The following is a 22,195-nucleotide window of genomic DNA, read 5'->3' on the forward strand; positions in this document are numbered from 1 at the left end:
TATAAGAGGGCCTGGTCCCAATGAGCATCAGACTGAGGGTTTGCCGCAAGTGCTACTTTTTCTTTTTTGCTATGGTGTCACCAATATACCTGATCTGCTTCATTAGAGTTAGTGACCCACCTGTGATAGCAGTTTCTCAGTTCTCACAATTTATTTATTTTTCTCTTAAAAATAGTAACATGCTATCCTCACATTTCAGTTTAATGTGCTTATAACGTTAAGTTACTTCAGAATGTCTCCTCTAACCTATCTGTCGCAAGGATAGTATTAGTATGTCTTGTATTATGGAAGATGAGGCTAGGAGTAGGGGTTCTGGGCTGGTCGGAATACACATGTTATCAGCATTTGTATTTATTCTCCTCCCCCAGCACAAAATTCAGAATATATCAGGAATTACCTTCTAGTTATGTTTATTGTTTTAAGGTTTTAACAGATTTGTTATATACACCCTTGGTATCTGGTCAGATGTATGGCCTCAGTTCGTGGTTATGTACCCTACTCCAATGGCTCCATTAACGCTATGCTTTTCCACCTTTAATGTGCACGGATGTAATAACCCCATGAAGCGTAGCAGTAGTACTCCTTCAAGAGACCCATTTCTCTAACTCACATGTGCCTAACCTCAGCAACTCCCCTTTAATGTCTGGTATCATGCTGCTTCTGGCAGCTCTGCAGCTAGAGGAGTCAGCATTAGCTTCAAACGAGGTATCCCCTTTACACTGAACTCGGAGTTAAAAGACCCGGAAGGTAGATATCTTCTCTTGAAAGGAGAGATAGGCCATCTTACAGTCACAATATGCAATGTGTATGCACCTAATGTAAAATCGGTTAACTGGCTAAAGGATGTATTAGGAAAAATTAGCGCATTCGCTACAGGCATCCTTTTGGTGGGGGGAGACCTCAATCTCACCCTGAACCCCTTGCCCGACTCCTCTACCCAGAAATCGTCCATCTCGTTTCATGCTCTCAAATCGACCCAATCACATCTTAGAACTCTCCACCTCAGTGATGTTTGGAGGTCGGTGCATAGTGACAGGCGTGATTACATGTTCTATTCCAACCCACATAGGTCATATCAGAGGTTAGATTACTTCTTTATATCTGATAGATACTTACCAGGATTACAATCTTCTACAGTCCACAGCATCACGGTCTCTGACCATGCACTGGTCTCTTTTGTTATCAGTTTCCCTGACCTATGTGGTAGAGAGTGGACCTGGAGGCTGAATCATACCCTTCTGGAGTCACAGAATCAAGTGGAGTCCATGCCGCAAAAATTGCGAGAGTAGTTCACTCTAAATGTAGAGCCCAATACATCTAGTGCCATAGTTTGGGAGGCGCATAAAGTGGTGATTAGGGGGGAATTCATTGCGCTTGGCTCTCATATTAAAAAGAGTAGAATGAGGAAAATGTCAGATCTGCGATCCCGCATTGCAATATTTGAGACGTCACATAAACGCTCACTTGCACTAAGGGACTTGGAAGAACTAAAAACCTTGAGACAGGAACTTAAGGGGCTGCTAAACATAAAAGCATCTAGGGCCTACTTGAAAATTTAACAAACACTATGTTCATTGAAACAGAGGGGGTAAGATTATGTCAGCGCTCATCAAAAAACGAGATGATCAAGTCTTCATCAAGCGCATGAGATCACAGGAAGGGTCTATCACAACAGACACTCATAGGATTTCTAAAATATTTAGAGATTATTACCATGCTTTGTACAACCTTAGACATGGGGAAGAAGTAGGTGTAAAGTTGGAACGGGGGGAGGCAATAGGGAATTTCTTACAGAAACTGAAGCTACCAGTTCTTACTGATTCCTCAAGATTATCCCTGTTAGCCCCTATAACTCTGGAGGAAGTGAAAAAAGTCCTTAGATCTACACCATCTGGTAAGAGCCCAGGCCCAGACGGACTTACGGTGGCTTATTATAAAAGGTTTCTCCCAGTCTTAGGCCCACAACTGGTAGTCTGCTTCAATTCTCTGCTGAATGATACTCCTTTGAATAAACAGGCATTAGAGGCACATATTATTGTATTACCAAAATCGGGCAAAGACTTAGAGATCCCATCTAGCTTCAGACCGATTTCACTGCTAACAATAGACCCTCCCCTCTGCTGCCAGGGATTGTCTCTCCTGAACAGTCTGGCTTTGTGGGAAGGGGGGGGGGGGGGGAGGGCAGGGAGTGCAGAGGCAGCACTTTTTTAGTCTTACAGGCCCAGCAATTCGACTTGAAACAGGGGAAGAAACTTGTGTTTTTCAGCACTGATGCTGAAAAGGCATTCGATAGAGTGGATTGGACTTATGTGAAAGCCACACTGCTGAAATTTGGCCTCCCCTCTCAATTTGTGGACGCGGTGCTGTCTCTGTACTCTAACCCCTCTGCAAAAGTCCAAGTTAATGGTATATTGTCACCTACCTTTAAGATATCGAATGGGACACAACAGGCGTGCCCGCTCTCACCCACATTATTTATATTGGGCTTGGAGACATTCATTCAAGCTTTGAGACAAGACCCCGCGATTTAAAGCCTAACAGTAGGCAAGGAGGTTCACACTGGGTTTGCAGACAACATGCTACTCTTTTTAACAAAACCAGAAGAGGCGTTACCAGCCCTCCTAAAACAGCTTGACACTTATGGATCCTTGTCCAATTTTAAAATTAACCTCTCTAAATGCACAGCCTTAGGCATCAACATCCCTCGCTCGACAGCAGAGAAATTTAAGAGAGATTTCACTTTCCAATCGCACAATTCCCACATTAAATATTTAGGCATAAAAGTAACAAAGGATCCTAACCAACTATTTTCCCAGAACTATTCACCTTTACTATCCAGTATCAAACAACAACTAGCAGATGAATAGCAATGTAGCGAGGGCGCAGACCTAGCGGAATGCGTCTTGACTTGGGGGGAAGACTTCAGGTAGGAAAGGGTTAAGAGATCGGTAGTGTGGGTAGAAGGGGAGGTAGTTAAGGGGTGGAGTTGAACGGTTTGGCGGGCAGGATAAAAGGAAAGGGAAGGAGGGGCTTAGGAGGGTTGGCAGAGACCGTGGAAGTTGGAAGTCATGGCGGACCTGGAGGCTTTGATGGCAGCAGTGAGGGATGCGGCGCGGCAGCACGGGACGGCGTGGCTGCAGGACCATCTCACTGGGGCATTGAGCGGGGTTCCTGCCCCTAGAGCGTCGGTGGAGGTGAGGACCAGGACACGCCGCTCGGTCCCCCCGTAGCGGCTTAGCCCTGAGGCGACCCCGTGGGTCAGGAGGCGGGTGCGGAGTCCTTCCCGCGGCCCACAGAGGAGTTTGGCGGTTCCGGTGCCGCAATCGGGACCTCGTCGCAGCGGGAGGTCAGTGGCGGCGCATGCCGGGTGGGCGGGGAGGGCTCGGTTATCTGCTGGGCCTGCCCCCAGGTCCGGGAGAGAGACGCCCGGCGGTTCGGGGACTCTGCGAGAGAGGCGCATGTCGACGGGCTCACCTGCTGAGGTGGGTGGAGTCTAGCTGGAGAGTGGAGAGGCGGCCGGGCGTGCAGCCGCTGCGGCCTTGCGTGAAGCGGATGGGGAGGCGGCATCGTGGTCTGAGGCCTCGGTTGTCAGGAGAAGACGGGCGCCGAGTACTGCGGCAGGGAGCGGGCGAGACGGGAGCGCGTCGCGACCCCTGGTGGTGGGCCGGCGACTTGACGAGAGAGCGCCGACTAGTGGGCCTGGAGGTGCCTCTGCCCCCTGTGCGGCGGTATAGTGGGACTGGTGTGGCTGGAGAGGAGGTGCTGCCGGCGGCAATGGATTCGGTGGTGACTGCGGTGGCTGGGGCCAGGAGGTCCAGGGGCTCATCAGGACGACTTGGAGGCGGGGACCATGGGTCCGGATCGCACACCCTCGCTAGGAGCCCCAGCGGTGGGTCGTCATCGGGAAGGAGTATGGAAGAGGGAGAGCTGGAGGCGGATCCTTCCCCGCCGGCAGGTGTCCTGGCGGTTGAAGATGTGCTTGGTGCTGTGCCGCTTTCGTTGGGAGGCTCATCGTAACATCTGGTGGAGCGGCGGCTGCTGGGTCTTCTTCCCAGGGACGGCCAGGTGAGAGGACGGCGGGACCGGGTGCTGTGGGGGTGGGGGTTGGGGATGTTGTGCCTAGTCAGGTGGTGTGGGGGGGTCCTGCGGGTTTAGCGCAGGAATTGTTGTCCGGTATGTTGGCTCTGTTGACGCGGTTGGGGCAGGGTGCAGCTGTGTCGCCGGCGCCTGTTTGGGATCCTTTGCAGGGTGTTAGTAGTCCGGGAGTGGTGGCTGAGGCGGAGTGCTTGGGTTCTCAGCCTGGGTCATCTGCTGGGCCTTCGGTGGCGGAGTCGGCTAAGCAAGGGAGTGTGTTGGGTGATGGTGTGCAGTTGGCGGACGCGGCAAAGGGTGAAGTTTACGTTTGCTTCGAGGGTCTGTTGGGGGTGCACCTGAAGCAGGAGGTTAAAGAGAAGATATGGCGGGATGAGTATGTGGAAATTTTCTCCCTGCTTCCGTTGGAGAAGTTTAATTTGGATAGGGGAAAACCGGATGAAAGTAAGTGGGAGGAGGAGGAAAAGCGGAGGTACAGGCTTATCCCGCGGACTTTTCAGAATTGGCTCCAGGCGTTTGCCATTTTTGCTAGTGTGGTGGGGGAGAGGGCACCGGAACATTGCTCTGCGTTGTTCTGTTATATGGATGCCATTGGAGAGGCTCATCGGGTTTATGGGGGAGTGGTGTGGCTCAGGTACGATGAGCAGTTTAGGCAGAGGAAGGCGGTCAGACCGAGTATCAGGTGGGATCATAAGGACATTAGTCTTTGGATGAAATTGATGATGGCGCCTAAATCGGGGTCGATGCCCTTTCGGGGGGGGGTGGGGGTTCCTCGGCCAGTGAGGGTCAGGGTGGTGGAAAGAAGGGTTGTTGCTGGCAATACAACGAAGGTCATTGTCGGTTCATGGCAGAGTGCCGGTTCAAACATGAGTGCTCTGGTTGCGGAGGCGCCCATAGTTTGTCAAAATGCTTCAGGAGGGGGAGAGGCAAGGGACCCGAGTTTACTTCGAAGAGGGGTGACGCCGGTGAGGGTGGGAGAGATGGTGCCTTATTTAGAGAAGTACCCAAATAGGGAGGCGGCTGCATTGTTGCTGGCAGGTTTTCAGTGGGGTTTTAAAATCCTGTGTTTTTCGGTGGGGGATGGTACTGTTCCGCGGAACTTGTCCTCGGCGTTGCGTTGTCCGGGGGTGGTGGCGGAGAAGATTGCTAAGGAGGTTGCCGCCGGGAGGGTTGTGGGGCCTTTTGTTTGTCAGCCGTTGCCGGATTTGCGGGTCTCACCGTTGGGGTTAGTGCCAAAAAAGGAGCCCAATAAGTTTTGTTTGATCCATCACTTGTCCTTTCCGCCGCGTGGGGCAGTGAACCATGGTATAGCGGATGAGTTGTGTTCGGTTTCATACACTTCTTTTGACGCGGCTGTTCGGTGGGTCCGTCGTTTTGGTCAGGGAGCTCTGTTGGCTAAGACCGATATTGAGGCTGCGTTTCGGTTGCTTCCGATTCATCCAGAGAGTTTCCATTTGTTGGGTTTTCATTGGGAGGGGAGTTTTTATGTGGATTGCTGTTTGCCGATGGGTTGCGCAATTTCGTGTTCGCTGTTTGAATGTTTTAGTACATTTTTGGAGTGGGTGATCAAGGTGGAATCGGGTTGGAATTCAGTATTGCACTATTTGGATGACTTTTTGTTTGTCGGCCCTGCTGGTTAGCGGGTTTGTTTGGTTTTGTTGAGGACTATGGAACGGGTGGCTGCTCGTTTTGGAGTACCGTTGGCCCCAGAGAAGACTGAAGGACCTGCAACGGTGCTTCGTTTTTTGGGATTGAAATAGATAGCGTGGCTATGGAAGTGTTCAGTCGGTGCTGGGCAAGTTGAACTTCGCCTGCAGGATCTTGCCGATGGGAAGGGTTTTCTGTCGCCGGCTGGCGCAGGCCTCGAAGGGAGTAGTGGTGCCGTTTTACTATTTGCGTTTGTCCTCGGAGGTGAGGGAGGATTTACGGGTGTGGCAGGCTTTTCTGGTGGATTTTAATGGTCGGGCTATGTGGATGGAGGCGCCCGTCTCTAATGTGGATTTGGATTTGTTCTCGGATGCATCGGGATCTGACGGTTATGAGGTGTATTGCCGTGGGCAGTGGAGTGCGAGGCCTTGGCTGGTGGAATGGCGCGAAGCAGGTTTTCTTGGGAACTTGGTTCTGTTGGAACTTTTTCCAATAGTGTTGGTTACGGTCCTGTGGGGTGACAGGTTGCGGAACAAGCGGGTGGTGCAGGTGATTAATAGTCAATCGGCTTCGTCGCCTCCGGTACTGAGGTTGCTCAGGCTGTTGGTGCTATGGGGTTTGCGGTTAAATACTTGTTTTGTTTCTGTTCACCTGCCGGGGGTTAAGAACTCCGTGGCTGATTCTCTTTCTCGTTTCCAGTGGGATCGTTTTCGAGGATTGGCGCTGGAGGCGGAGGTTCAAGGGTTGTCCTGTCCCCAGTGGCTCTGGAGCGTGGCCTTGGGGTCTCAGCTGACTTGATTCGGCGGTCTGTGAGTAAAGGGACGTGGTCGTCTTACTCGGCGGTGTGGTCACTTTGGGAGGGTTTGCTGGAACGGGTTGGGGGTGGTGATTCAGTTGAGGAGTGGCAGACCTTGTTGGTGTATTGGTTGGGGGAGGCGTTCAGTGAAGGGTTGTCCTTTTCGGTTGCATCCAAGAGGGTAGCTGCGGTGTCCTTCTGGTTGCGTTTGCACGGTTTTTGTGGACGTGACGAGGAGTTTTCTGGTGAGGCAGGCTTTGAAAGGCTATCGACGTGGGGCTGTTCGCAGTGATTCGCGTCGCCCAGTGTCTTTTGGGGTTTTGTTGCAGTTATGGGAGCAGGCCGGGGTGATTTGTGTTTCGTCTTTTGAGGTCGTGCTGTTTAGGGCAGCTTTTTCTTTGGCTTTCTTTGGGGCGTTGTCACAACCAGACAGCTGAGAAGCTCTGACAGAGTGTCACAACCAGACAGCTGAGAAGCTCTGACAGAGGCCTTTCAGAACCTCCTCCTTGAGTTTCTGTGTTGTGGTATTCAGCTCCTCCTCTCGTTAGCCTCTCTCAGCTGTCATGTGTTGGACTAATTGCTTCCCTTTAAATTCTTCCCCAGAAGGCTTTTCTGGGCGGCTTATACTACTTCCTGGAGTGTGTGTGCACGCTGACTCTGTCCTCCTGTTTGCTTCAAAGCTAAGTGTTGTACCTTTATCTGTTATTTTCTGTTTGCTGGATCCCAGGTGACCCTGACTCCCTCCGTATCTTGTGTAGGGAGCCGGTGGTTGTGTCCCCTCACTATTGTAGGGTGCTCAGGGCTTTATAGTCAAGGTTCGTGGATATGCAAACCTCCACCATTCGGATCTTTGCATAGGCTGAGCAGCCAGGGAAAGTGCCAGGTCTTCTGCAGGGGTCTCCCTTGGTTCCTTAGTTTTTGGATCCAGCGAGTCGTTTATACATGTTGCTTTGCCTTGTTTCCTGTACACCGTCCGTGACATTATAAGCCGCCATAACCGTCTCAAGCATGGATCCGGTTTCACTTTTGGCGGAACGCCTTCAGGGTCTTTCATTGGAGGTAGCTGATCTCCGTAAGACTTTTTCTCAGCTTCAAGTGACCGGTTCAGCTTGCGTTCATGGAGTTTGTTCTGAGCCTAAGATCTCGCTCCCGGATACGTTCTCCGGGGGTAGTGAGAATTTTGTGCGTTTTAGAGAGGCTTGTAAACTCCATTTTCGCCTTCTTCTCCACTTCTCTGGTGATGAGGAACGGAGGGTGGGGATCATTATATCGCTGCTCAGAGGTAACGCTCAGTCCTGGGCCTTTTCGCTGTCGGAGGGGGCACGGCCTCTCCGTTCAGTGGATGAATTCTTTTTAGCCCTAGGTCAGATATATGATGATCCGGATCGTATTGCTCTGGCTGAGTCTAAACTACGTCTATTATGCCAGGATAAACAATCCGCAGAAATATACTGCTCAGAATTTCGGAGATGGGCAGTTGATACTGGTTGGAATGATGCTGCGCTCCGAAGTCAATTTTGCCATGGTCTTTCAGAGGGATTGAAAGATGCATTTGCCTTTCATGAGAGGCCTAGTTCTTTGGACTCTGCTATGTCTCAGGCCGTTCGTATTGACAGGCGTCTTAGAGAGAGAGGAGAGATGTCCCCTTCCTGTCATACTCAGTCCCAGGACAGTGCAGCGGTCCCGTTCTGTGTGCAGGGGTCTCAGTCGCCGTCAGCCCCTTCTGAGCAGGAGCCCATGCAGCTGGGGTTGATTGCTTCTGACAATAGAAGATTCAGCTCGCATGGGAGGGTTTGTTTTTGTTGTGGAGGTATAAATCATTTGGCAAATATTTGTCCCTCTAGGAGATTCAGGCAGTTTTCTGGGAGTAATAAAGAAACAAACAGGAAAAAATCTTTTAAAAATGTTCCGTCTGTTACTATTGGCAGGGTTGAGGCGGAAATTGAAGGTTTTCCATTTGCTTGTAGTTCCCGTTTTGTCCTGCCAATAGCAAGAACATTTTTTGTGAGATTTTTGTGTCTAGTGGAGCAGCGGTTAATCTCATTGATAATCAATTTGCGATAACTCATGGTTTCCAGGTGCGCACTTTGGGAAAGGATATTCCTGTTTTTGCTATCGATTCCGCTCCACTTTCTCAAAAATCATTAAAGGGCATAGTTCACAATATCCGTTTAATTGTGAGTGATGCTCATGTTGAGGATGTGTCATGTTTTGTCCTTAGCGGTTTACCCACCCCTCTGGTGTTGGGGCTGCCCTGGCTCACTAAGCATAACCCCACCATTAATTGGCAAGCGAGGCAAATAAATGGTTGGAGTGACTTTTGCAGAGAGAATTGCCTCATGACATCTGTTTCTGAGGTTGCTACTAAGACTGTACCATCTTTTCTCTCTGAATTTTCGGATGTCTTCTCTGAGAGTGGAGTTCAGGATTTGCCCCCGCACAGGGAGTACGATTGCCCTATTAATCTCATCCCAGACGCCAAGCTGCCTAAATCTCGTTTATACAATCTTTCCCAACCTGAGAGGATCGCTATGCGTGCTTATATCTCTGAGAGTCTGAGAAAGGGACACATACGACCCTCGAAGTCACCTGTTGCCGCTGGTTTTTTCTTTGTTAAGAAAAAAGATGGTTCTTTAAGACCTTGTCTGGATTTCAGGGAGCTGAACAATATCACAAATCGTGACCCTTATCCGCTTCCTCTGATCCCGGACCTATTTAACCAGGTTGTTGGGGCTAAAGTCTTTTCCAAATTAGATTTAAGAGGGGCATACAACCTGGTCAGGGTCAGAGAAGGGGACGAATGGAAGACGGCCTTCAATACCCCTGAGGGCCATTTTGAAAATTTGGTTATGCCTTTTGGTTTGATGAATGCCCCAGCCGTTTTTCAGCATTTCGTGAACAGCATTTTTTATCATTTGATGGGAAAATTTGTATTGGTGTATTTGGATGACATTTTGATTTTTTCTCCCGATTTCAAAACTCATAAGGAACATTTACGTCAGGTCTTGCTCATCCTGCGGGAGAATAAATTATATGCAAAACTGGAAAAATGTGTGTTTGCGGTTCCAGAAATTCAATTTCTGGGGTTTCTTCTCTCCGCTTCTGGTTTTCGCATGGACCCCGAGAAGGTCCGCGCTGTGCTTGAGTGGGAGCTTCCTGAGAATCAAAAGGCGCTGATGCGTTTTTTGGGCTTTGCCAATTATTACAGGTAGTTCATTTTGAATTATTCTTCTATTGTTAAACCACTCACTGATATGACCAGAAAGGGGGTAGATTTTTCTTCTTGGTCAGTAGAGGCGCGTAAGGCTTTTTCTGATATCAAGGAGAGTTTTGCTTCCGCTCCCATCTTGGTGCAACCTGATGTTTCTTTACCCTTCATAGTTGAGGTTGATGCTTTTGAGGTGGGTGTGGGGGCGGTCTTGTCTCAGGGTTCCTCTCCTGCCAATTGGTGACCGTGTGCCTTTTTCTCAAGAAAACTCTCCTCCGCAGAGAGAAATTACGATGGCCATCAAGTTGGCTTTTGAGGAATGGCGCCATTGGCTAGAGGGAGCCAGACACCCTATTACCGTATTTACTGACCATATTTACTGACCATAAAAATCTGGCCTACTTGGAGTCAGCCAAGCGTCTGAACCCGAGACAGGCCAGATGGTCGTTGTTCTTTTCTAGGTTTAATTTTGTTGTCACGTTCCGCCCTGGAGTTAAGAATGTGAAGGCAGATGCCCTGTCACGTTGTTTTCCGGGAGGCGGGAATTTTGAAGACCCGGGTCCCATTTTGGCTGAAGGTGTGGTGGTCTCTGCTCTTTTTCCTGAATTGGAGGCAGAGGTGCAGGCAGCCCAGTCAGAGGCTCCTGATCTTTGTCCTCCTGGGAGGTTGTTTGTGCCTCTCGCTTTAAGACACAAGATTTTTAAAGAACACCACGATACGGTCCTTGCTGGGCACCCGGGGGCAAGAGCCACACTGGATCTCATCGCTCGGAGATTCTGGTGGCCTGCTCTTCGTAAGTCGGTTGAGGGTTTTGTGGCAGCCTGCGAGACTTGCGCTCGTGCCAAAGTCCCTCATTCACGGCCATCAGGTCCTCTCCTTCCCTTACCCATTCCTTCCCGTCCTTGGACACATCTGTCCATGGACTTCATAACGGACCTGCCTTGTTCCTCGGGGAAGACTGTGATTCTGGTGGTGGTGGACCGTTTTAGCAAAATGGTGCATTTCATCCCTTTTCCTGGTTTGCCCAATGCTAAGACGCTGGCGCAGGCATTTGTTGATCACATTGTCAAATTGCACGGTATTCCTTCAGACATAGTCTCTGATAGGGGCACGCAGTTTGTTTCCAGATTCTGGAAGGCTTTCTGTTCTCGCTTGGGGGTTCGGTTGTCATTCGCTTCTGCTTTCCACCCACAGTCGAATGGCCAGACAGAGCGCGTCAATCAGATTCTGGAGACATATCTGCGTTGTTTTGTGGCGGAGAATCAAGAGGATTGGTGTTCTTTTTTGTCCCTTGCTGAGTTTGCTTTAAATAACCGTCGTCAGGAGTCCTCTGATAAGTCACCATTTTTTGGTGCATATGGGTTTCATCCACAGTTTGGGACTTTCTCGGGAGAGGGGTCTTCTGGTTTACCTGATGAGGACAGATTCTCCTCGTCTTTGTCATCTATTTGGCAAAAGATTCAAGATAATCTAAAGAGCATGAGTGAGAGATATAAGCGTCTGGCTGATAAGAGACGTGTGCTTGGTCCGGACCTGAATGTTGGTGATCTGGTGTGGTTGTCTACCAAGAATATCAAATTGAAGGTTCACTCCTGGAAGTTGGGTCCTAGGTTTATTGGGCCTTACAAAATCCTGTCTGTCATCAATCCTGTTGCATACCGTCTTGATCTTCCTCAGACTTGGAAGATCCATAATGTTTTTCATAAGTCCTTATTGAAACCTTATGTTCAACCCATTGTACCCTCGCCTTTGCCTCCTCCTCCAATTATGGTTGATGGGAATCTTGAATTTCAGGTCTCTAGGATTGTGGATTCTCGTCTTGTCCGCGGTTCTCTTCAGTACCTTGTTCAGTAACAGGCGTTTAGGGTCTCAGAGTTGGTGTCGGCTACTCGAAAAGGGGATGGCGGTGTCACGGACTGTGTACAGGAAACAAGGCAAAGCAACATGCATAAATGACTCGCTGGATCCAAAAGCTAAGGAACCGAAGGGAGACCCCTGCAGAAGACCTGGCACTTTCCCTGGCTGCTCAGCCTATGCAAAGATCCGAATGGTGGAAGTTTGCATATCCACGTACCTTGACTATATAACCCCTGAGCACCCTACAATAGTGAGGGGACACGACCACCAGCTCCCTACACAAGATACGGAGGGTGTCAGGGTCACCTGGGATCCAGCAAACAGAAAATAACAGATAAATGTTCAACACTTAACTTTAAAGCAGACAGGAGAACAAGATCAGCATGCACACACACTCCAGGAAGAAGTATAAGCCGCCCAGAAAAGCATTCTGGGGAGGAATTTAAAGGGAAGCAATTAGTCCAACACATGACAGCTGAGAGAGGCTAACGAGATGAGGAACTGAATACCACAACAAAGAAACTCAAGGGGGAGGTTCTGAAAGGCCTCTGTCAGAGCTTCTCAGCTGTCTGGTTGTGACAGGTGGTCTATTGAGGGAAGATGTTAGTTTTCAGGGTGGAGTATTGCGGTGTAGGTTGCGCAGGTCCAAAACGGATCAGGTTGGAAAGGGGGCTGTGTTGTGGTTGCGGCCGTTAGCTGGGTCTGTGCTTTGTCCGGTGCGCTGTGTGGAGGAGTTTTTGGCGGTACGGCCGGGGGGTTCAGCTCCTTTGCTGGTGCATCAGGACGGATCTAGTTTGTCGTTTTTTCAGTTTGTGGCAGTGTTTCGGTCTTGTCGGAAGGCGGCGGGGTTGCCTGCCAAGGAGTATGCGTCGCACTCTTTTTGCATTGGGGCAGCGACTGAAGCGGCCTGGTGGGGTTTGGGGGATAGTGTTATTAAAAGGATAGGCCGGTGGGAGTCGTCGTGTTTTCGGTGATACGTTCGGCCACATTTGTTATAGGGAGTGCTCAGCAGATGTGGCCTTGGGAAATTCTTTTCTTTTGTGTTGGTGTTAATGTTGGTGGTTGTTGTTTTGTTTTTGTTTTACAGAGCCGGTGGCGGGATTGGTGTGGATTTTCGGACACTCGTATGTCTACTGAGGTGCCTTGCGGGCGGACGTGCGGCGGAACGGTCGTCATTTGGGTTTTTCCCCGGCGCAGTTGCAAGTCCGGTGGATTGGGCTGCGGGGCCTCATGTGGGGTCGTGTGCTGCCGGAATTTCAGGCTTACGTAGCCTTGGATCGGGCTCCGGACTTTGTGGTGCTACATGTGGGGGGGAATGACTTGGGCGTTCGCAGGTCACGAGATGTTATTAGAGACATTAAGCTGGATCTGCTCCGGTTGCTGTCACAATACCCGGAGCTGATTGTGGTCTGGTCCGATGTGGTAGCCAGGAGAACATGGCGGTTTGCGCGGTCTGTGGACCGTATTAATAAGGCCCGGGCGAAATTGAACAAGAAGGTAGGGCATTTCGTTCGTCGCCAGGGAGGTTTGGTGGTTCGGCATCAGGAGTTGGAGGCAGTTTCTGAGGGCGGAACGGAGTCCATCTTAACGATCTGGGGATTGACATGTGGGCGTTGGGGATTCGGGACGGTTTGGAGATGGCGTTCAAGGTGTGGCGTGACTCCCACAGGTGAGGTGTCACCGGTGGTCGTTGGTGGCAGTTTATGATGTGGGATCCTAGGGGGCAATTCATGGTTAAGAGATGGTGGAATGCGTGTCTATTGGAGTTAAGAAGCTGGTGAATGCGTCTCCTGTTCGGCCTAAGTAGGCCTAGGGGAGTTGTATACTTGGAATTGGTGTCCTTGGGTCGGTGAATGCAGCCAAGGGCAAGGAAAGTCACGAGTAAAGGAGATCGGGAATAAGACGTGTTTGGGGTTGCCTCCCAGGATCTCTTTGAGGGATAACAGCGGTAAAAATGTTAAGTTAATGTTTTGATATTATTGTTAATAATATGCATGTTTGAAAGAAAGGTTGTAATTTATATGTTAAATTAATAAAGGTGGCCTGTTACGGCCATATTTTTTTAACAAGATGGTGGTCGAGTCTTATTGGGAAAAGGGGGGTTGTGGTAAGGGTGTGGGGTAGCCGGAAGGTGTTCTTCCATCCCATTAAGTCAATAAAAATCCCCTTTTTATCTTGGATAGGGAGGAAAAATCTATTAAAAACTTACATCTTGCCCAAATTACTATATACTATGCAGACCTTACCTATACCTCTTCCTCAATCCTTCCTAGCACGGGTTTGCAGCCTTTTTCCTCTTTCATATGGGGTAGTAGTAGACCTAGGCTAGCATACAAAGTCTTAGCTAAACTCAGATTTAGAGGGGGTTTTGGACTCCCAGATGTGGCCCCTTATTATAGAGCAATCCAGCTTAGACTATACTCTGAAATTAGCAACCCTAGGATAAACAAGCTAGGATGTCGGATAGTCAGGAGATTACTAGGCCCCAGGGGCTTGGCAGGCCTATGGGATCCCAAAATGGTAGTAAAAGGTAACAATGACAAGGACAAACTCAACCCCTTAACGGAGTTCTAGTCACATGGTCTAAGCTATCAATACTTATAGGCCCCTCCCCATGTTTGTCACCGTTCACACCTATTTGTTATGTACCATACTTAATAATAAAGGGTTTCCAGGACGACCTGGGACTGTGGGCGGCACTGGGTACGGACGCGATAGGAGACATTTTGAAACAGCGAATAGTCCCTTCCATCCACAGCCTTAAATCAAGTTTCCCACATATTCCATTGTCACCACTATATTATTCACAATTCCTGAACATATGCAATCAGTATATAGCATGCACCCCTGATCGACTCGACCCTTCTTGGTATGACACGATCTTGTCACAAAAAGGGACCCTTTCTAAGATCTATAATAAGATATTGGAAAATTAAGGTCTCTTTAAACCCCTATTTGTCTCCCAATGGGAAAGAGACATGAATGTCACCTTTGATAGTGACACGGTAGACAGGATTTTATGTCATTCACACGGGTACTCCAGATGTATCAGGATTCAGGAGAATGCCTACAAATTGGCTACCAGGTGGTACAATGCGCTGGTCAGACTGCATACCATGGACTCCTCACACTCGGATCAGTGTTGAAGATGCAAAGATGCTAAAGGCACTTTATTACACATATGGTGGGAATATCTGTAAAGAATAAATCAAGGCAACTGGACGTACTGTAGATTTCTTGAAAAACGTTTCACTCGTTCTTCCAACGAGCTTTCTCAATTCTGAGTGACTGCTTGAGAAAGCTCGTTGGAAGAACGAGTGAAACGTTTTTCATGAAATCTACAGTACGTCCAGTTGCCTTGATTTATTCTTTACAGATATACCATGACCTGGATAAATGAGAACCTTCACAGACATATGGTGGGAATGCCCTTTAATCTCCCCATTCTGGGATATGATCTCCAGACATGTTCAGGAAATTAGCCCCTCCTCCTCTTCACTCACCCCTTTAGTGGTCTTGCTTAATTTGCCCAATCTCAATTTTGTACTAACAAAGCATTCCTTGTTGGCCTCACTAGTCGCTGTGGCAAAACTATTAATTCCTATGTTTTGGCTCACCAACAAAATTCCACAATTATCAGATTGGGTTGATAAGGTACAAGAGATACGTCAATTGGAAGAGATGTCTAGCTGGGAATCCATGTCCCATGACAAGTATCTGATGGTGTGGACACCATGGTTGCAGTGGCATGTTAATCAAGGTAGCATTGGTAGCACTTCTACAATTAACTTAGGACTAACTGATAAGTAAAATAGCCGGGGTAATAGTGGAGTGGCTTGTTACATAATTGATGTATTTAACAAAAGCTGTATTTAAATGTGATCACCCCATTCATAGCAATTTGGCGTTGTGATATGATCGTGTCATATATATAAAAGGAGACAGCGGGATTGTCAGTGGACATTGTGGCCTGCTAATTTATGTCCAAACCCTAACTAACAATGCAGAGGTGGAATTGAATAATTTATTGATAATTATCTTTAACTAACGGCCACGAATATTTATTATTATGTGAATCCAAACATGTAATTTGTTTACTCTGTAGCAGATCAAGGATGTATTCTTATGTTTTATACGTTATTGTTCTGATGTGCAATTGTACAATGTTTCTTTATGCAACTATTTAAAAAAGAAAATCTTAAATAAAGATTTGTAAAAAAAAAAAAATAAGGACCTGAAACTAAAGATGCACACTTTCTTTCCACTGCAGTGCCTCTGCTCGACTCTGGGGTGTACGCATTACGCGCTTGCGCTGGGTGGGCACATCATGTAGTGCTCCGTGTTAGCTTGCTACACTAGCAACCGATGTGGGTGGTGTCTTGCTCCCCACGTCATCCATCACGTGGATGGCGCTGGGGATCATGTGAGCATGCACGGTGTCGATCGCGGGGTGACGAGTGGCGCACTATGATGCGGCCCTCCTAATAATGCCGGACATGAGTCAGCGATTGACTCCAGGTGCATTTTTAATATATATACCCCTATCTTAACCTACCTGTTTAAGCCTCCTGACGAAGCCAGTGGCTTGGCAAAATGCGCGTTGAGGCATTAGCACACTGGGAGCCTCGGGTAACTTGTCCATTATGGGTAATTTATTTATGTTTAAAGGGAACCTGTCATGTGGATATTTGATTGTAATCTAACTAATTATATACAATCATTAACTGCTAAAAAGTACCTTAGATGTATTCACTTACTGGTGTGACAGATGGTTACCTCATAATATACACACAAAGATGCCTCATGCCGCATGCTAATGAGCTGATTCGAGTCCGGCGTGATGTCATTGAGTCCAGCGTTTATTTAATTCAGAGCTATAGCCACTCTCCTGCCCACCTGCTGCTGATTCTTATGGAAACAAACTGTCATTCAGCAGCAGGTGGGCAGGGAGAGTCAGGAGCTCATGAATATTCATGACTCATCATTATCAGCTGGAGCTTTTCAATACAAGATGTTGGCAGATTGACTGGGTCAATTAAAGAAAGCGACCCAGCTTTTTGCTAAAAGAATCAGTCACTTATTTATGTTGCCCTTAGTTAGGACACCATAAAACTGGTGACAAGTTCCCTTTAACTTGCCTGTGACCTTTTAATATGATGTAGCTTGTGCATGTACTGTATGCCTCGCTGTATGGACCTACAATTATGCATTTTTGATATTGGGCATTGGTTCCCATTTCTTTAATGGTCCTCATACAACGCAGGATTGCAAGATACTTGTGCTTACATGTTTAACATTTGTCCTATTATGTTCAATTGCTGCATATACATCAATTGTTTGCTGGTACCATCCATTGCATGTACCTTGGACTTGTGACCTGTAGTTGCTCCTGTGTGGTCCCTACTATCACGGGTTCTGTGGTGAAGGGGTCCTTGTGGCCTTCTTCTCCCCTTGTTTTAACCTATGTTATGAATTTTTAATACCAATAAAGATTGTTGTCATATTTCAAAAAAATAAATTAATTAATAAATAAAAAAAATGAACCAGGCAGGCAGCCTTAGTACTGGGGGGCAAATCCAGTCAAGTGGCACATTTTTAGCCCCGTCCATTATTAAAAACCCCTCCTACATATAATGGGCCACTCCCAACAAACACTGTACAGCTGAAATTCTATTGTCTCTACACATCATATGGAGAGGGGAGGGACTGTCCTGCACTGCCTGCTTCACATTATACAATAGACAGCAGGCTACAGCCAGGAAGCTCCACCGCTCTCCTCCCTCCCCAGATCCTGCTCAAGGCCTGTGGTTCCCCGCCACTATCTGCCACCCGCTCGTGGCCTGCTGCCCCCTTTGGCTGTCCTCACCCAGCTCTGAATCCTCCTTCTGCAAATGGCAGGGGAGGAGCCGGAGCATTTCCTCTCCTACATAGCGCCACATACCTCTTACATCCAGTGATGTCACCTTTGTTGTAGACGTTCTCTTTCTTTATCTTCTCCATTCAGACCAGACCGCCATGATGATTTTTCAGCCATCTCCCGTCTCTGCAGAGATTTACAAACAGACATTAGTTTCCCACATTTCCATCATCTTCACAACTTCTGAACACCCTTTATTGCCACCCCAATACTATACTGCAGAAGCAGTCCCCCTGGAAATACTACTACCACACAGATAGTGCCCCCTTCAACAATTATTGGCACACAGTGCTCTAAAAAATAACTGTGCCCAGACAATAATAGTATAAAGATAATGTTCCCCAAAAATAATTGTGCTAAGCTGATAATGTGCCAGGGTGCCCCCCAAAGTAACAGTGCTCCCTAAAATCCCACCAATAGAAATTATTCTCTGCCAGAGCACTCTTAGTAGTAATAATGCCCCTATAGTGCCCATACTAGTAATCAAGTTCCTCATAGCCCCCCAGTAGTAGTAAAGCTCTGCATAATACCCCAGTAGTAATAATTCTCCCTATAATATAAAAGTACTGTACATGAAATACCTCTGCTCAGTGCCCATAGTTGAGCTAATGTCCCCATAATGTATGCCAGTATAAAATACCCCTATATAGTGCCCCATTAAATGCCCTCATAGTGCTCCTCTTCCCCTTCCCCATTGTGTCCCCCATAAAATGACAGTAAAAAATGCCCCTTCTTTGTGACCCCAGCAGATAATGTGCCTGTAAAAAATGTCCCTATCTAGTGCCACCAGATGCCCCAATAGTGCTCCACTCCCCCATAGTGCCCCCAAATAATGCCCCATAGTGCCGCTCTCCACTATAATGCCCCCCATAACGTGCCTTACATGTGTGGTCAATGCACAGAAGTGACATATCATTAATTCATTCCAAGGACTTTGCAAAGGACTAGGGGACAGTCTTTACATGTGGAGTAAAGATGATTTAGGCTACTTTCACACTTGCGGCCGCCGATCTGCATGTGACTGAAAGCATTTGTGAGACGCATCCGGATGAGGATCCGTCTCACAAATGCATTGCAAGAACGGATCCGTCTCTCCGCTTGCCATGTGTACAGACGGATCCGGCACTAATACATTCCTGCGGGGAAAATTCTGGCAAGTCTTCAGTTTTATTTGCTGGTGATAAAACCGTAGAATGCTACGGTTTTATCTTTTGCCTGATCAGTCAAAATGACTAAACTGAAGACATCCTGATGCATCCTGAACGGATTACTCTCCATTCAGAATGCACGGGGATATGCCTGATCAGTTTTTTTCCAGTATAGAGCCCCTGTGAAGGAACTCTATGCTGGAAAAGAAAAACGCTAGTGTGAAAGTACCCTTAGACCAGGCATACTCAACCTGCGGCCCTCCAGCTGTTGCAAAACTGCAACTCCCACAATGCCCTGCTGTAGGCTGATAGCTGTAGGCTGTTTGGGCATGCTGGGAGTTGTAGCTTTGCAACAGCTGGAGGGCCGCAGGTGGAGCATGCCTGATTTAGACAGTATAGGAAAGGATTTGTTACAGTTAGAGTATTCAAACTATGGAATGCCCTACTTTAAGAGGTGGTAATGGCGGCTACTATATCAACATTTAAAAGGGGCAATATGCTTATCTAACAGCAAATAGCATATAGAATTATAATTATCTAACATTAATGTTGTATAGTTGGTTGAACTTAATGGACCTTTTATTTTTTTTCAACCTTTGTAATTATGTAGTACCTTACAATCCTTACATTTTCCCAATCTAACTACATGGCTACACAGACTTGTATTCAGCTAAGATTTGTAATGAGCGATAGGAAGCATTTTTGCAACCAGAATTGCTCAACATTAGTATGTAACCATGTCACTGGGACATTGGCCAAATAATTGTCATAAGTTTATAAAAAAAATATTGTGCTTTTCATATGTGTGTTCACCTTTTATATTTTTCAGATTTTCATAGCACAAACAGTTCTTCAGCAATCCATAAGTGAAGTGACGGACAGAGAAATACCCAGAGAAACAGAGAAACTGCTTCTAATATTTCTTCGAGTGGCAACATGGAACCAGATTTTGGATCCCTGGGTTTATATCCTATTTAGAAGAGCTGTTTTAAAGAGAATTTACCCCAGCATGAAATCCCGTCGCTCAATTGTATCATTATATCCAACACTTACCACTTCTCTACGTAGGAAATACACCCATGAATCAGTCATTAATTAATCATACTACGGTTCTTGTGAGAATTGCCTTCTTATGTTATATGGCATGTAGAGAAGGTAATCTAGTTAGCTCGGGTTCTTGAGAAATGTTTTCTACAGTCACTGTTGTTTGCAATAGTAATTTTCACTATTGCAATCGGCAGTTTCTATAAATATCAGTGAAAGTCGTGGTTTACACGTAATAGCCACTGTGTCTTTATTTCCGACAGCCTGCTATATTCTTATGAACTATCAATAAAACAAGACATGTACTCACAATATCCTCTTTTAACACCTTATTGACACCGCAGTTTCCATTTTTTGTTTTTTACTCCCTGCCTTCAAAGAGACATAACTTTTTAAACATGTTTTTCACATAGCTCTATGAGGGCTTGTTTTTTTACAGAACAAGTTGTGTTTTCTAATGGCACTATTTATTATTCTATACGATGTAGTGGAAAGTTAAAAAATGTGGTGGAATAGAGAAAAAAAAAACACAATTCCAGATATGGCACCCATTCAGCTTCTGAGGGCTATATTTAAAGACCTACCATACACCATACATGTACAGTGGATGTCAGAAAGGGGTTTTTAAACATACTTTAGTTTTAAATGGCAAAAAAAAAAATCCACAGATAGGAAAAACATGATGTGATTTAAGCCTCATTCAGGTAAAATATGAGTTATGTGGTTTAAATCAGAAAATAATGTGTCTGCATATATGTATTTCACAGAAAAGCCTTTCATGAATGCTCATGCAATATCTTGTGTACTGCAGATATTAATAAAAGATAAAATTAAATGAGGATGTATTTACTTATAAAATGCACATTTGTAAGTTTAGACAGAGACTGATTATCGTTGGTGCATTTGGAGTATCTGCTCCAGTCCCAAATCTCCTGCTGGCTCAGGAGTACAGATTGCCTTGTGGTTCGCACGGGGGTCGTTTCACGGCAAACTTTGCGCATTCGCGATTCGCCAAATATGTGAACATATGGCGATGTCCGCCGGCGCCATATAGTGATGTCCCGAACTATTCCCCGGCGAACATAGCTTGTTCGCGTTCGCCGCGGCGGGCGAACATATGCGATGTTCGGTCCGCACCCTATTCATCATCATCGAATAAACTTTGACCCTGTACCTCACAGTCAGCAGACACATTCCAGCCAATCAGCAGCAGACCCTCCTTCCCAGACCCTCCCCCCTCCTGAACAGCATCCATTTTAGATTCATTCAGAAGCTGCATTCTTAGTGAGAGTAGGGACAGTGTAGCTGCTGCTGATTTAATAGGGGAATTGATAGCTAGGCTAGTGTATTTAGTGTCCAATACAGTCCTGAAAGACTCATCTGATCTCTGCTGTAGAGCGCAAGAACATCAGTCTGCTTTTTTTTTTATTCCTGTGTAATCAAATTGCAGTTGCCTGCCTGCCTGCCAGCGTGTGTGTCAGGCTCACAGCCCTGCAAGTGCAATGAGCAGGACACTAGGTCAGTGGGGTTGCTATGCAGTGGTTCAGTATATAAGTGTAATAGTTTGTGATGCTAATTGCAGCTTGCGCAGGTACTGTAGCAGGGCCCTTTAAGATGTTATAGCTCATATACCAGGTGAGGAATGCCAGAGGGGGATAATGTCTCTGTGTAGTGTCAACGGTGTCTCCTACCTTGGTACGGCTGGACTCCTGAATCCTGGCTCACTTGCAATAAATTGAGTGTAGTTAGCAGGAGTAATTGAGGAATAATTGAGATCCAAACTTGAGTCCAACTTGAGTTTACTTGGTAATATGCAGCTTTGATCCATACAGGTACAGCAATAGTCTAGGATCCCAGCAGGTTTTGGCAATATGTGGCAGGAATTTATCTATTCTGCTTCTTGTACATACGCCTAGTAGAATCTGGCAGGTATCTATCTTCTGCTCTGTCTTTAGTCTGCTTTGTTTGGGCCTGACTAGCTGAAGAGGTATCTATCTTCTCTTTGTCTTTGGATCTGTACTTACAGGACTGCTCACAGGGTATGGTGGTGTCTTCCTGGAGATCTATAGTTCAATAGATGGCTGCTTTCTTGTCCACCAGCTGAGATAGGTGACTCAGTCTGGGAAGATGGATCTTTACCTCAGCCGAGGCTGGATCCAGGGTTTGGATCCCTCTAACTGAGAGCTCCTACTAACACAACCTACCCCAGCAGGGGGTGGCTGGTACACTGCCTAGAACTTTACTTCCTCCCCATGAGGTAGGAAGTGGGAACATTCCACTCCTCCTCAGAAAGGGGGAGCTAACCTGGAATGGACTATTCAAGGCTAGAGATACTAACTATGACCTGCTACATACTGCTGCCACCTGCTGGTGTACATGGAAAATTACAGCAATAATGCAAAGCAGGATTACACAGGATGATAATAAATATACACTTAACATATTATGAAGCAGGGTGATGGAAGTTTAGTGACATAGTTCAGGAT

At 47.0% G+C, this 22,195-nt stretch overlaps 1 protein-coding gene across 4 annotated transcripts in view; it reads left to right on the plus strand.

Moving 5' to 3' along the window:
- Positions 1 to 20,509, plus strand: part of TBXA2R (thromboxane A2 receptor) — a 780,355-nt gene extending 759,846 nt beyond the window's left edge. For all 4 annotated transcript variants that reach the window (XM_044306243.1, XM_044306251.1, XM_044306235.1 and 1 more), the window contains one exon: positions 19,495 to 20,509. In XM_044306243.1, the coding sequence (XP_044162178.1) occupies positions 19,495 to 19,764 (270 nt within the window). In that variant the 3' untranslated portion in view covers positions 19,765 to 20,509. The remainder of the gene's footprint in view (positions 1 to 19,494) is intronic.
- The last annotated feature ends 1,686 nt before the right edge of the window (positions 20,510 to 22,195 follow it).

The sequence above is a fragment of the Bufo gargarizans genome, chromosome 1, assembly GCF_014858855.1.
Source record: "Bufo gargarizans isolate SCDJY-AF-19 chromosome 1, ASM1485885v1, whole genome shotgun sequence".
Lineage (NCBI taxonomy): Eukaryota > Metazoa > Chordata > Amphibia > Anura > Bufonidae > Bufo > Bufo gargarizans.